The sequence below is a fragment of the Schistocerca gregaria genome, chromosome 2, assembly GCF_023897955.1.
Source record: "Schistocerca gregaria isolate iqSchGreg1 chromosome 2, iqSchGreg1.2, whole genome shotgun sequence".
NCBI lineage: Eukaryota > Metazoa > Arthropoda > Insecta > Orthoptera > Acrididae > Schistocerca > Schistocerca gregaria.
Genome location: NC_064921.1, coordinates 532,249,715 through 532,265,476, shown reverse-complemented (window position 1 = coordinate 532,265,476; position 15,762 = coordinate 532,249,715). Strand labels below are relative to the sequence as shown.

The following is a 15,762-nucleotide window of genomic DNA, read 5'->3' as shown; positions in this document are numbered from 1 at the left end:
GGCACAAGACCACACCCATGTCCTACACCCTTTTTAATCCGAGCGCTTCGTTCTTGATCTTCCACTCTTATTTTTCCCTTTGGCTTTGTACATGTTGTACATGTTTCTCTCTCTCTCTATCTCTCTCTCTCTCTATCTCTCTCTCTCTCTCTCTCTCTCTCTCTCTCTCTCTCTCTCTCTCTCTCTCTCTCTCTCAATTACTCTATAGCTTGCCCCTATTTTCCTCATAATTTCGAACATCTTGCACCATTTTTCACTGTCGAACGCTTTTTCCAGATCGACAAATACTATGAACGTCTCTTTATTTTTCTTTAGCTGTACTTCAGTTATCAACCGTAACGCCAGAAATGCCTCTCTAGCGCCTTTACCTTTCTAAAGACAGATTTATGATCTAACAGATCCCCAATTTTCTTTTCCGTTCATCTGTATATTATTCTTGTCAGTCACTTGGATGGATGACCTTTTAAGCTGATTGTGCGATTACACTCGCACTTGTCGCCTATTGCTGTCTTTAGAGTTGCATGGTTGTTATTTTTTCAAAAGTGGGATGGTATTTCGCCAGACACATACATTCGGTATAAAAGCCGAAATGGGTGGAGGAGAAGCACACAAAACGTTTTAGCAACTGGAACGATTATTCGTCATTTCAATACACGGATCTGGAGCATCACGTTTGGAATTTAGAGAAAGCGACAACTCATTGGAGTGGTGGTCTTGCTTTGCAGGCGCGCCGTGGTGCCGGCGGGCAGCCTGCAGGGGTCGCCGCAGCCGCCACCGCCGCAGCAGCAGCAGCCGCAGCCCTCGGGGGCGGCCCAGCCGCCGCCCCCCACTGCTGCCGCCGCCGCTGCCGCCTCCGCCGCCCCCAACACGCCGCTCGCCGCCGCGCCCGCCGCCTCCTCCATCAGTACGCCGCAGCCTCCGGGTGAGTACCGTTGGTCGCAATGAGTTCCACCTCGTTATACTGCCCTAGAAGCACCCCGGCTCCAGATGCGGCCGACGTCTCGACCAGCGCGCGCTTCCACTGATTGCTCGCGCCCCCCGATCTTTCTACGCTCCTGAAAACGACCAGCCTATGGCCTTTCCGTATCCGCTACTAGGCTTACATCTACATCTACACGGAGTGAGACGATTAAAAATGTTTTTGGAAAAACATGGAAAACTGCAATCGTCTCGAAGGGGAACATCCAATGCCACCAAACTCGAACCCCTGTCTCACCCCCAGGAGGCAGGAGAGGGTGAACTTTGAAATCTTTAATAGGAACACCCAATATTTAAATTGTAGATTCCGATTCTCTGGGAAAAATACGTAACATCCGTATTTTAGCATCGCTGTCGACAAAAAAAGGGTTAAAATAAAAATATGGCATTTCAGTCTTTGATCGCTATTTTTTTATTTTCAGGCTAGCTGCCCATCTTCAGACCATGTATTGCAACTACAGAGTAACTTGTAAGATGGGCAGCTAGCCCGAAACCGGTAATTGAAAATAAAAAATAGCGATCAAAGACTGAAATGCCATATTTTTATTTAAAGAACGATCGCGGAAATCACATTAAGACAATCATGTCTACTTTTGATAAAGGGTTAAAATCGTTGAAAAATGAGAATATCTTAAGAAATACACATCATTTTAGTATCTCAGGAGCTGAGAAATACAGTTATTCTAAAATCATTAATCACAAACCGGTTTTTATAGGAAAAACCTTTATTTTCTAGAACATAGTACATTCCCCTGTCCACATTGTTCGAATAATTTCTTCCACAGATGTCGCTGAAATGGAATGCTGTTGGGACAGTTTCTTGGCTTTTTATCAATGAACTAAAAACTCTGCTACGATCGCAGGTTCGAATCCTGCCTCGGTCATGGATGTGTGTGATGTCCTTAGGTTAGTAAGGTTTAAGTAGTTGTAAGTTCTAGGGGACTGATGACCACAGATGTTAAGTCCCATAGTGCTCAGAGCCATTTGAACCATTTTGAACTAAAAAGTACTTTTAGCGCTACGGCTACAGTCTCGCTCCAACAATGGAACTACTTCCTTGAAGCCGGAAGTATTATTCCTACAGCGAGAGTACGGCGACGGGTTGCGACGCATGATCGCAGTGCATCCTTCATAGATGGTAATTTGGAGGTATAGTAGAAACTAGTAACCATCTCGAACATTTGCTTATCATTTCTGAGTTGTTTTTAACCCCTTTTGATCTTTGTCGATTACAGTGTCATCTGTCACGCAACGAAAACAATGTTAAACACAAAAATTACGTGGGAGTCTATTTTTTCCCGGAGATTCCGAATCCGCAGTAAACAATGGAGAGAGGGGGGTGGGGGGGGGGGGGTGCCTCCGTGGATGAGATCACTATTGCACGCTTGTGCGGTGGCGCTCGACCCGATGGTAAGCCTGCCTGGTGATGGAAAAACTTTAACTACTAGCATTTGGCCGGCAAGGGAAAGAGAGGTGGTAGCGGTAAGTTCCCGATCGCTTCGCGCCGATGTCCTTGTTTAAATATCAAACCTCTCCGCAGTGTCTCATGACGTGAGGGCTTGCGTCACTGTTGATGGAGATCCATCCGTTGAATGCCGGCCACTGTGACCGAGCGGTTCTAGGCGCTTCAGTCTGGAACCGCTCGACTGCTACGGTTGCAGGTCCGAATCCTGCCTTGGGCATGGATGTGTGTGATGTCCTTAGGTTAGTTAGGTTTAAGTAGTTCTAAGTTCTAGGGGACTGATGACCTAAGATTTTAAGTCCCATAGTGCTCAGAGCCATTTGTACCATTCGTCGAATGGGAACATATAGCTATTCGCAAGGAGTACGCTATGTTCTGGCACTAGATTTCACCCTCTGCCTTCTCTTATCGTCACCACCTTACAACACAAACGTTACACTACACTCCACCCCCCCCCCTTTCCCACACACACACTCATATACATACAATAGATGCAGTATTACAAATATTGTAATGGAGCATGTTGTAAATAAATGAACAGATTAACAGCTGTGGAGGTTCCTACAAATATTTCAAAGTTGACCGCCCTCCCTGATCCTGGAGGAGAAGCAGGGCGATCGAGTTTGGTGTCACTGGACGTGCCCCTTCGGGACAAATAATTTTTATTATAAACATTTTTAAAATCAGATTTATAGTTTTCCTGAAACTTTCAAAAACAGTTTCAAATGTCTCACCTACTACACATGTCTACTTGGCATTCCACACGTAAGTGCTTGACAGAGGGTTCATATAACCACTGCACCATCGTTACTCGACCGTTCTACCCTCAAACAACGCGTAGGAAAATAATAAAATATTTTGGCGTTCGAAGGACAAAGTTGATTATAGAAGAAGACAGTGAAAAAATCTCGCCGTAACGAAAAATGCTTTTATTTTAATGACTGACAGCCTATTCCCGTATTATATTCATGACTCTTACTTGTTTCGCGATAATAAAAAACGAGCTGGCCTTATTTTAAATTTTTTTTGATGTCCTCATTCAATACTATGTGGTAAGGATTCCATATCACGCAGCAGTTCTCCACAAGAGGACGGACAAGCGTTGTGTAGTCAATCTCTTCAGTATATTTTTTGCACCTTCTAACTATTCTGATAAAAAAGGGTAGCAATTGGTTCGCCTTCCCGGCAACGTTTTCTTGCTGATGGTTCCAATTTAAGTTGTTCATAATTTTAATCTCTAGGTATTATGTTCAATCAATAGACTCTGAACTTTTATAACCCAAACGAAGTGGATTTTTAGTGTTGTCTGGATTATCCGTTGAATATTAAGTTATCTGACGATAGCCTAGGAAGCTCAAAGTCGGTTCATGATAAACTATTAAATAAATGATATTGTGGAACGTTGATAATGTGTATTAAAGTTTTTAATAATATGTATTAAACTTTTTAATATGTCTATGTTCCTCCAAGAACTGACGGAATATTACATAAATATTATGAAATCGATTTTATTACTAACCACATGGAGGACCTCATATTTTCAGTTGTTTATGGTCAACCGCGACTTTTCGCACCATACAGATATCTCCTCTTAATTATTTTGAAATTGTTTTGATTCTTCTGATGACGTTATTGGACGGTAAATGACAGCACCATGTGCAACTAATCTAAGAGGATTGCTCAGATAGTCTCCTAGTCGTTTATACAGATAACGAAAAGCGTAAGGCGTATAAAAATTCCTCGAGGAACCCAGGATATTACTTCGGTTTCTCTAGATGGCTTTCAATCAGTTGTAATGGGCTATGGCCTTTCGACAGGAAATCACCAATTCAGTCGCACAACTGAGACGGTACTCCATAAGCACGCAATTGGACTAGCAGCTGTGTGGGAGCAATGGTGTCAAAGGTCTTCTGGAAATCTAGAAACAGGAAATCAGTTTGAGTTCCCCTATCGACAGTACTCATTACTTCATATGAGTTAAGAGCCAGTAAAAATCGCTGTCAATGTTATGGCCTATAATTCATCGTAGAACTTTTATTTCTTTCCTGTGTAATGGTGTAACCGGTGTAACTTTCAAGTTGTAAGGGGCGGACCTCTTATCGAGCGAGCCGTTGTGTATAGTTGTTAAAAATAGAGCTTCTCCATTGGTATACTACGAAACTATTTTGTTATACAAAAGGAAGGCTGTTTTTCACTCAGCTGTGTTTATTGTTTCAATTTATTTGCTGTCAGTTTCGAAGTAAATCAGGATTCTTAGTCGGACACATTAGAAATCTGATGAGCTGATATACCACACTGAAGTCCCTGAAGATGAAGCCGTAATTGATCCGAGATCGACAGAAAATGAATTAAAGTAGATGAGTGGAAGCTAGATTTGTTAACGTTTAGTAGTTCTGACTAAAATAGCGCCACGCGAGTTCAGCAAAGATGTTTATGGTGGCCGTTCAACAGCGGTTTCTTTCGGAGCAAGAGTAAGATGCGCGCAGCTGAATTTTATGTTTTAATATATATAAGTTCGCGTGAAGAGTGCAGCAACTGATTAAAAATATTAATACAGCTTATTGTCATCATTGTTGGTAATATGACTTAGATGGTTGAGATGCATTTTAACAACATGCACATACGTGGACATTCTTTGAGTGTAGTTCTCTTACTTCAGATCAAGCAAACATTGGCATGTACACGTGGTAACAGTCACACATCATATCTTTGCAATTACCATCCCCTAATAGCTGTTCTAGTCCATCACCGTAGCTGAGTGGTCAGAAAGACTGGGTGGCATGCGGGGAACACGGGTTCGCTTCCGGCTACTGCTAGGTAATTTCCCCTGGTGGCAGTACTGGTACAGGACACACACACCCCCGGGAGAAAAACTAAGGAGTAACTCGACCTAATAGAAATCCGTCAGCGGCCGGGAGAGCGATGTGCTCGCCACATGCCCCTCCATAACACTTCGGATGACGCCATTGGCCGAGGATGACACGACAATCGGTCGGACCCGACTGGCACATCAGGGGTCAGAACACGGAACTTCAATTTTGTTAATAATCACTCTGTATGTCGTCAAGTTACATAGGAGTATAATCGTAGAATATTCTGAAAATACATTCTTGTTCCTAATAAATATTAAAAGACAGTCCTAGGTAACGGAATGTTATTTATTGGTTTCTTGTTCCTGTTCGACAGATAATGTGCTGGTGCGAACTTTCAAAGACTTCCAGACGGGCGTCTAATGATATTTCAGACTCCCACGAAATGGTGACGAGTTTCCATATGTGAAACATCCATTGCACAAACTAATTATATCAGGTTGACAATCGGTCGGACCCGACTGGCACATCAAGGGTCAGAACACGGAACTTCAATTTTGTTAATAATCACTCTGTATGTCGTCAAGTTACATAGGAGTATAATCGTAGAATATTCTGAAAATACATTCTTGTTCCTAATAAATATTAAAAGACAGTCCTAGGTAACGGAATGTTATTTATTGGTTTCTTGTTCCTGTTCGACAGATAATGTGCTGGTGCGAACTTTCAAAGACTTCCAGACGGGCGTCTAATGATATTTCAGACTCCCACGAAATGGTGACGAGTTTCCATATGTGAAACATCCATTGCACAAACTAATTATATCAGGTTGACAAAAAAAGGCTAGCTTTAGAAATATCGACCATTCGGGTGTACTAAAGATGTTGACGGTTATTCACATACTTGTTTTGAAAATAGTTTATTCTCCACTACTGTCACAATTTTGAAGCCAAATTACCGCTTTCGGCAGTCACCATATGACTGGAGTAGGATTTCCCTCTTGCCATTGATGTTGAGAGTGTGGTTCTCTCAGTGGTTTGACTTAAGTACTGGGTCCGTCTCATGACCAGAAGAGGCCGGTGACGAGTGAAACTGGCAATTTGTTATTCAAATTGTGTGACTGTACCGATAAAAAAAAGAAAAGAAGCGCCTGGAATCAAGCTACACGTACAGGTCACGGATTTGTTACTCCGTGGGCAAACTACGAGTGTAAGTCAGTTATTACCCGCAATTTAGTTATATTTTTGTTTATTTTGGTAGTACTGTCGTTTAACGTTGATGACGCATGATTTGTTTATGTGTTGTTATACCTTTGCAATTTTCAAGCTGCCGTGCTGTTAATCATGGCTGCTCCACTGTCTATTTGCACCAAAGAAGAGCAACATTCAATAATCCGTTTTTTTGTGGTCGGAAAGCGTATAAGGGGTCGAAATTCATGGAAGACTTTCGGTACAGTACGGGAACAGCGTTTTGCCCCCATGGAATGTCTACGAATGGACTGAAAAATTCCGAAATGGTCGCACAAGTGTTAAGCAAGATAAAGCCGGACGACCGTTTACCGCCACAAATGGGGAAACCATTGAGCGTTCACGCGAAATGATTCGCTTAGATAGATGATTAACTACTGACGAAGTGGCACATAGTCCGCAAATTATTCACGGTTCTGCCTACGAAATCATCCACAACAGACTTGGGTTTAATAAAATTTGTGCAAGATGGGTCCCAAAACAACTCACACAGTTGCATAAACAAGCGCGCTTGGACATCTGCAAAAAACTTTTGGATCGTTATGGTAACGAAGGGGACAATGTTTTAGACAGGACCATTAATGGTGACGAAAGATGGATCCATCATTACGAGCCGAAGAGTAAACGGTAGAGTATGGGATGGAAACATCCGAATTCGGCGTGCAAGAAAACTGATGCTTGCGGTTTTTTGGGACGCACAGGGTCCAGTACTAGAACATTATGGGGAAACAGGCACAACAATAAACAGTGTACGTTACAGTGAGATGCTTGCTGCCAGGCTAAGCAAACGCCGAGGATTTCTGTCAAAAGGTGTTGTGCCCGTCCGCATACCGCTACCCACGCTGCTATAACGTCCCAGAAACTCAAATTAGAAGTACTGGATCATCCTCCATAATAGACCCGGCAACAAGGGGTCGTCGATTTGCTTCGGACGAAGCAGTGAAAGAAGCGGTGCATTCCTTGCTCGCATCTCAATCAAGAACCTTCTTTTATGAGGGCAAAGCAAGGAGACTATATCGAAAAATGAGGTTCTTATAAGTTTCCTATTTGATTACAGTAAAATTTTTTAACTACTTTGAGGATAATAATTGACCTACCCTGGTACATGTTTTTTTCTTATTGTCTGGGACACATTCTGAACAAAGCATTTGAGCCCAGTAAATTCCTTGTAGATGTTACATGTCAAACGTGCTAGCAGAACCTGCCAATAACTGACTTTTGATAAACGTAATGTGTGTGGTGTGCTGCCGTATAAAATTTCTGAGCCTTATATTTCGAGATAAAAGTGCGTGCTCCTCCTCCCATGTTACTTTTGAAAGAATACTGTCGTCACTTTGTGCTTGGGAGGGGAGTAAATCAACTGTTCTGTTCCGCATGGACATGAAGCGAGGGGTAAATGATAGCCTGCACCATCCTGCAGGCGCCCAAATTTCTCTTTTTCTGATAAGACCTAAGCGAAATGTACGATGGAGGCTGTAAAAGTGTTTCACAGTCTGCGTCAAGTACCGGTTTCTAAATTTACGCAAAAGGCTTTCACAGTAACAATCTTTCTTCCAAACATGTTCTTTTCAGTTCTCTGAACGCAATTGTTCCGCTTTCCTATGTGCTGCATCGATCCTAGTAGATCGCTTCTGCATGTTGTCAGTCCAGTTCGATACGTATTTCAAACGTGGAAATACACTCCTGGAAATGGAAAAAAGAACACATTGACACCGGTGTGTCAGATCCACCATACTTGCTCCAGACACTGCGAGAGGGCCGTACAAGCAATGATCACACGCACGGCACAGCGGACACACCAGGAACCGCGGTGTTGGCCGTCGAATGGCCCTAGCTGCGCAGCATTTGTGCACCGCCGCCGTCAGTGTCAGCCAGTTTGCCGTGGCATACGGAGCTCCATCGCAGTCTTTAACACTGGTAGCATGCCGCGGCAGCGTGGACGTGAACCGTATGTGCAGTTGACGGACTTTGAGCGAGGGCGTATAGTGGGCATGCGGGAGGCCGGGTGGACGTACCGCCGAATTGCTCAACACGTGGGGCGTGAGGTCTCCACAGTACATCGATGTTGTCGCCAGTGGTCAGCGGAAGGTGCACGTGCCCGTCGACCTGGGACCGGACCGCAGCGACGCACGGATGCACGCCAAGACCGTAGGATCCTACGCAGTGCCGTAGGCGGCCGCACCGCCCCTTCTCAGCAAATTAGGGACACTGTTGCTCCTGGGGTATCGGCGAGGACCATTCGCAACCGTCTCCATGAAGCTGGGCTACGGTCCCGCACACCGTTAGGCCGTCTTCCGCTCACGTCCCAACATCGTGCAGCCCACCTCCAGTGGTGTCGCGACAGGCGTGAATGGAGGGACGAATGGAGACGTGTCGTCTTCAGCGATGAGAGTCGCTTCTGCCTTGGTGCCAATGATGGTCGTATGCGTGTTTGGCGCCGTGCAGGTGAGCGCCACAATCAGGACTGCATACGACCGAGGCACACAGGGCCAACACCCGGCATCATGGTGTGGGGAGCGATCTCCTACACTGGCCGTACACCTCTGGTGATCGTCGAGGGGACACTGAATAGTGCACGGTACATCCAAACCGTCATCGAACCCATCGTTCTACCATTCCTAGACCGGCAAGGGAACTTGCTGTTCCAAGAGGACAATGCACGTCCGCATGTATCCCGTGCCACCCAACGTGCTCTAGAAGGTGTAAGTCAACTACCCTGGCCAGCGAGATCTCCGGATCTGTCCCCCATTCAGCATGTTTGGGACTGGATGAAGCGTCGTCTCACGCGGTCTGCACGTCCAGCACGAACGCTGGTCCAACTGAGGCGCCAGGTGGAAATGGCATGGCAAGCCGTTCCACAGTACTACATCCAGCATCTCTACGATCGTCTCCATGGGAGAATAGCAGCCTGCATTGCTGCGAAAGGTGGATATACACTGTACTAGTGCCGACATTGTGCATGCTCTGTTGCCTGTGTCTATGTGCCTGTGGTTCTGTCAGTGTGATCATGTGATGTATCTGACCCCAGGAATGTGTCAATAAAGTTTCCCCTTCCTGGGACAATGAATTCACGGTGTTCTTATTTCAATTTCCAGGAGTGTAGTACCCAAGAACTGATCGCCCAAGAATTCTGTACGCTTGACCTATGGGAAACAGCTGCCCGTTCTTGGTATCTTCTCACAAATTCTGCTTCTATCAGACTTCCCATGCTGCATTCTTATGTTTAACTTTGAAGTGTTACCCCTAGAGCTTTAACTCCTCAAGTGTCAAAATGGTCTAGCCAACATAACAGTGAAATACCTATCAATATGTACTCTTTGAGAAAAGTAAACAGTAAAACTGCCCAACATTTTATGTATTTCCATGTCCATAGTGACTTACGAGACGGTAAATATTCGTACTAATGAATCAGGAGCGAAAAACCATACATCAAAGTTTCACTAATACGTCTGAATAATCTGCAGAAAATTGTAAGTATCAATTTATAATAGTAAACATTTGTCCTCAGGAGCAAGACATATCCCAAAGGCCTGTGCTTCATAATCAGTTTTAGACCTTGCATGTAATTTCACGTTTGCAGCCACTTCAGCACCAGAAAGTAGAGAGGATGTCTTCCGAACTTACTTCATTTGCAGAGTTATAATTACAGCTATTACGAATGCTTTAAGTTGGTTAGTACCTTCAAGTTCATTAAATGTTTCTTCAAGCGATGCCGAACCTATGCCAGACGTTTCACACACAGGGCCACTCGACACTGTTTTACACAGAGTGCCATCAGTCGCTGTAGTACTGTTTCAAACGGTAGAAATAGTAGATACATCATCGGCATCGGAGTGTCTTCCAAACTCTAAATATTCCACATGCTTTTCTGTAGCGTCTACTCAACAGTTCATTACAAAATCAATCAGAATTACTACTGCCACAGACCTATGCTACCTGCATCACGTCATTTTTATAGATCTAAAAGAAATATTCGCGAATGTTAGTATCATCCCTCTAACCGTAAAAACCAATCAATAATTAGTAAATAACATGACTGTTACATTTGCGTGTGAGCATAAACTGTTTTTGTCATGTTTCATATTTTCAATAATCGTCCCACGTTTGCACTGTCAGCGGAAATCTCATCCGCTACTATTTTCGAGCTAATTTGTGAAACAATATTATCTGCAATGTTCAGATGGTTCAAATGGCTCTGAGCACTATGGGACTTAACTTCTGAGGTCATCAGTCCTCTAGAACTTAGAACTACTTAAACCTAACTAACCTAAGGACATCACACACATCCATGTTCGAGGCAGGATTCGAACCTGCGACCGTAGCGGTCGCGCGGTTCCAGACTGTAGCGCCTAGAACCGCTCGGCCACCCCAGCCGGCTCTGCAATATTCATTCCTCATTTGAAACAGTATTTCACACCATAAAACCAGTAAAATTGGATGTAAGAAAGAACTGAATTCACAACAATCTATTTGCTTCTGTTTACGGTGCTGAAGATAACTAGCTGTAAATATGCTTACACACGACTCGCGAATTGATTTTGTATCCTGCTACGTAGGAAATATTACTGTGAATTACAGATACCGTCGTTTATATTACAAGATGTCAGGAGAGTACACCACTACGCTACAGGTGCTAACTGAACAGGAAAACAGCCCTAAAAACGGGTGCGTCAAAGACCATTGGCAAATGGTCTTTTACAGACTTGTTCGCTGATATCTCAATCCTATCAACTTCGAAACATACAATGGTATCGAAAATTAAAGCAACAAACCGCTATTTCCCCGTCCTGTGTATAATTCGCGGATATGGTCATACAAACTGTCAACTGATGTCCGTAAGATCGTGTTCTGCACGAGAGACGGCATTTCGATCAACGGACAACCACGCCAACAATGACATAAGGGCACCTATCAAACAGCGTAGTGTTTGTCGGGAAGTCCCAGGACCACAATCTCCGTGTGCACGGTCACAGACGGTGCAGTATGGCATATAGAAGATGGCTACTAGACACTCTGCAGAGGTGGGCAGTAGGAAGAACGTAAGTAGGACAATCGCACACTGATGTGACCCGATGGCTTAATGTGAATCGTTATGTTGTTTCTCGGATGTTGCGACAGTTTATAGAGACCGAAACTGTATCCTGAAGACCAGGTCAGGGCCGATCAGCTGTGACGTCAGAATTAGAGGACCGTTATTTGCCATGAAGGGCACGATGGTATCGCCTAAGTACTACTGCACGACAACTGGCATCTTACCTCGAAGCATCCGCTGGATGTGTTGCATCGAGGCAAAAGCGTACGGAAGGCTTCAACAGAGAACCTTTATTGTCTCACACCTGCTGAATGTTTACCTCAGACGCGTCTTCACAGAAGGGAACGTCTAGAGTGGAATCGTCAAAATGGCACCTCGACGGTCGAACAGAGGGTCAATGTTCTTTTCACAGATGAGTCACTATTTGTTCTGGAGAGTAATTATCGACGGATTCTCATCTGGAGAGCACGTGGAACACGATTTCGGGGCCCAGACATTGTGGAAGGAGACCGATGAGGAGAAAGATCCCTAATGGTGTGGGCAGAGGTTTTGTTGACCAGTCTAACACCTCGTTATGAAACTGTGCGGGTCAAATTGCAAAGCTTAACTGCTCTCAGTTATTGTGATGAGATGTTGGGACCGCTTGACGGTTGTTGCGACGTGCCGTGGGCTCAGACGTCGTATTCAAGGACGATAACGCTCGACCTTATAGAGCACGGATGGATGATGTTTTCTTGGAAGCGGAAGATACTGAACGCCGGGCGTGGCCTGCTCGCTCCGCCGATTTGAATCCCACAGGGCATGTCTGGGATGCATTAGGTAGAGGGGTTGCATCACGTCAGCATCCACCAACCACTCTGCAAGAGTTGCGAGTAGCTCAGCTGGGCCATATTGCCTCAGCATGAGATTGACGACATCATTCACAGCATGCCCTGTCATTGTCAGGCCTGTATTGCTACCAGAGGTGGCCACACCCTCCATACTGTGCACATTAACCAGTTATCCAAATTTGTATGTAAACCCGTTAAGTCGGAAAAAACGAACAACATTTTTGAACACCTTCATGCTTGTTGCAGTTGTTTACGTTCTGTATTATATACACTATCACCTGTTTATAGTATTTTGTGGCAAAATAAATGCAGTCTTGAAAACTTCCGCTTGTTGCTTCAATTTTGGGCACCCGTGTACAAACGGCATTCATACTCATGAGAGAAACTATAGTGAATGTATTAATACCAATAAAATCGATTGTTTATAGTAAATAAAATAATAGACAACATTTAAGACCAGTGATGTATGTAGAAGCCAGCGGCCCTGCCGCAGTGGTAGGACCGGTTCCCTTCAGCCCACCGGTTACACGCTGTCGCGCTGGGATATCACTTGAATGGGTTGGCAAACGGGGTGCTCTCAGCCCTTGTGAGGCAGACTGAGGAGCTACTTGCTTGAGAAGTAGCGGCTCCAGTCTCGGAAACTGACCTACGGCCGGGAGTGCGGTGTGCTGACCACATGCCCCTCCATATCCACATCCAGTGACGCCTGTGGGCTAAGGATGACACGGTGTCGGTCGGTACCGTTGGGCCCTCCGAGGCCTGTTCGGACAGAGTTTAGTTTAGTTTAGATGTATGTACAAGGTCTAACGAATACAAGTGCAGATTTTTTATATGTGGTACCTAAATATGTTACACACATTAGTGTGTTTTTTTTTCTGTGTCGAGCAGTCTTCGGACAAACACACCAGGTAATTTCGTGACTGCACTATCAAGTGGATTATGCGTGTCAGTAAAGATTAGCCGTTATCCGTCCACGCATCCACATTTCAATACCTGATCTGCTGCCCAGAGGAAACTAAGAGTGTATGGCTTGCTTTTGACACATGTAGTTGGAGGTGCTAACCAACGCAAAGCACTTGTAATAAAATTAGTCTGCAAATGAAGGAATTTAAGACAGGCATCCCCTGCACGTTAATTAAATACAAAAATCATAATCGAGTACGGTAATCAGAGTTAAATAAAGTGATGAGAAACATGTGTCCCGCATATCGCGAGTCATGACTAGGATCAGAGAGTGTTGGCTTATTAAAGGCAAGAGGCAAGCCAAACGACTTGCAACATTTCATAGCGGTGGCCAACGTGTAACATCTACATGAAGGCAGCACCAGGGAAGCTATGGACAGTGCAGCAGGAGAGACTTTTTGTGGGACGCTGGGCCACGCATGGAACGCCAGTTGGTCTTGATTATGTGCCGGCGTGACGAGCTAAGTGAGTCGCCATCGATAGCGGACCCACGTAGGAGAAGCATGGGGTAACGCTTACCGTCGTCTGTGGGATCTGCAGCACAGAAGAGTATTAAGACGGTCAGCTAGAAGGCAACGCAGCTAGCAGTTCGCGAACAGAACAGATGGCTGGACATGGTGAAGCAGGAAGTCTTGGAGCAAGGCAGCGTGGTAGCAGAGTGGACTTGCAGTCGGAACTGACGGTGGCTCGCCATCAACATGAGGTGTCGTTGCGGTCTGGAGCCGCGTAGGGTGCTTGATTTCGTGGATCCAAGAAACGCGTCATGGTCAGGAGTACAGTTAAAACAAATTGTGCTCGTTGTTATTAGTGTAGTCTTTTAGAACAGACGAGTGTGTATAATTGGCCAAATTAAGTTTCCAAATTCTGGTACCGCGCGCCGCGGAATTTGAATCCGCTCCAGGTTTCATGGCCGTCGAAGACCCCTAGAGGTACCATCGCGTCGTAAGCTGTGGCGGCGCGCGCCTCCTGGCCCACATTTAGTATGAGGGCGACACGGTGGGACACGTGGTTCCAGCGGCCAGCAGCGGCGCCCCCGACAGCGTACTTAAGCGCCTGCCTCTCGCTCGGCCAGTTTAGGTCACCGTTTTATCGCCTGCTTTTATTGTTTATTCTCTTCTTCTTACGTTTTAAAAAAGTCTGTAGGCTGCAGAACAGCGTACTAAGCTGCTGCCAGCCCGCCCCCTTCGGGGGGAATCGAAATTCAATATAGGAAAAAAAAAAAGCTCGGCCAGTCAGTCTAATCTCGCGTACGTTTGTGGCACATCGCCTCGTGTTAGACAGCTTACTTACTTTCTTGTTCTGTGGACGTGGTTGTTAGGTTTCCTTGTGACTCCGCTATTCGATCTTGTTGTTCGTTCTGTCCTACGTTGTCGTGTCCATCCTCCCCCGTAGTGTTGTTGCTCGTGAGCCTCTCCGCGGGTCCGTCATTTCAACCCCGCGACCGTCCCGGTCGCAGTTACAACACAAATGACAACAGTTTCCTACTACGGCGAGGCCGCAGTAGGATCTAGTGTAGCGATGTTAGAAAACTTTGTTTTATTGTTGTTGTGTTCAGTATAATTCTAATCTCTCCTTGTATCTGTCCTTGTTCTCACTTATTGTGCCCACTAGAGGGTAACATCGGCTGGTTTATTCTATTGCTGATTATCGCTCATTTATTATATATTTGTTTAGTGTTAGCTATGGTGACAACTTTTGATAGGATATAAGTTAGGCCTCTTTATTCTGGGATAAGACTGATTATTTTGTGTCTTCTTGTTCTCCTATTACTCTTGCTTTATTACTTTTGGTGTAATATTTCTTGATCCCTTTATTCCAATACTGGTGAAATCAAAAAGGGAAGATTACTTTATCATGCGTTCTACCGTGTTGGAAATTAAGGTTTGGTTTTTGGTAAACAAGTCGCTGAATACTCTACTATTTACACACAGACAACTCCTCCCCACACCACATTCCTCTCCCACCACTTCGTGCGCGACTACATAATGGACGGTGGTCGCGGGATCTAACCTCTATGTTCGGCCAGTTACTAGTTTTAGCCCGCCCGGCTGGCCGTGCGGTCTAACGCACAGCTTTCCGGGCGGGAAGGAGGGCCCGGTCGCCGGCAACAAGCCGCCCGGTGGATTTGTGTCGAGGTCCGGTGAACCGGCCAGTCTGTGGATGGTTTTTAGGCGGTTTTCCATCTGCCTCGGTAAATGCGGGCAGGTTCCCCTTATTCTGCCACTGTTACACTATGTCGGCGATTGTTGTGCAAACAAGTTCTCCATGTACGCGTATACCATCATTACTCTACCAGGCAAAGATAGGGGTTAAACTGGTCTGGTGTAAGACGTTCCCTGGGGGTCCTCCGGGGGCCGAACCGCACAATAACCCTGGGTTCGGTGTGGGGCGGCGGAGGGGTGAAGTGGACTGCGGTAGTCGTCGTGGGGTTGCGGACCAC

General features: G+C 45.3%; 1 protein-coding gene across 1 annotated transcript in view; it reads left to right on the top strand.

Moving 5' to 3' along the window:
- LOC126330513 (inactive rhomboid protein 1-like) overlaps positions 1-15,762 on the top strand; it is a 786,904-nt gene that overhangs the window by 354,233 nt on the left and 416,909 nt on the right. Inside the window, exon 2 of the mRNA XM_049996362.1 lies at positions 726-922. Within this exon, the coding sequence (XP_049852319.1) occupies positions 726-922 (197 nt within the window). The remainder of the gene's footprint in view (positions 1-725; positions 923-15,762) is intronic.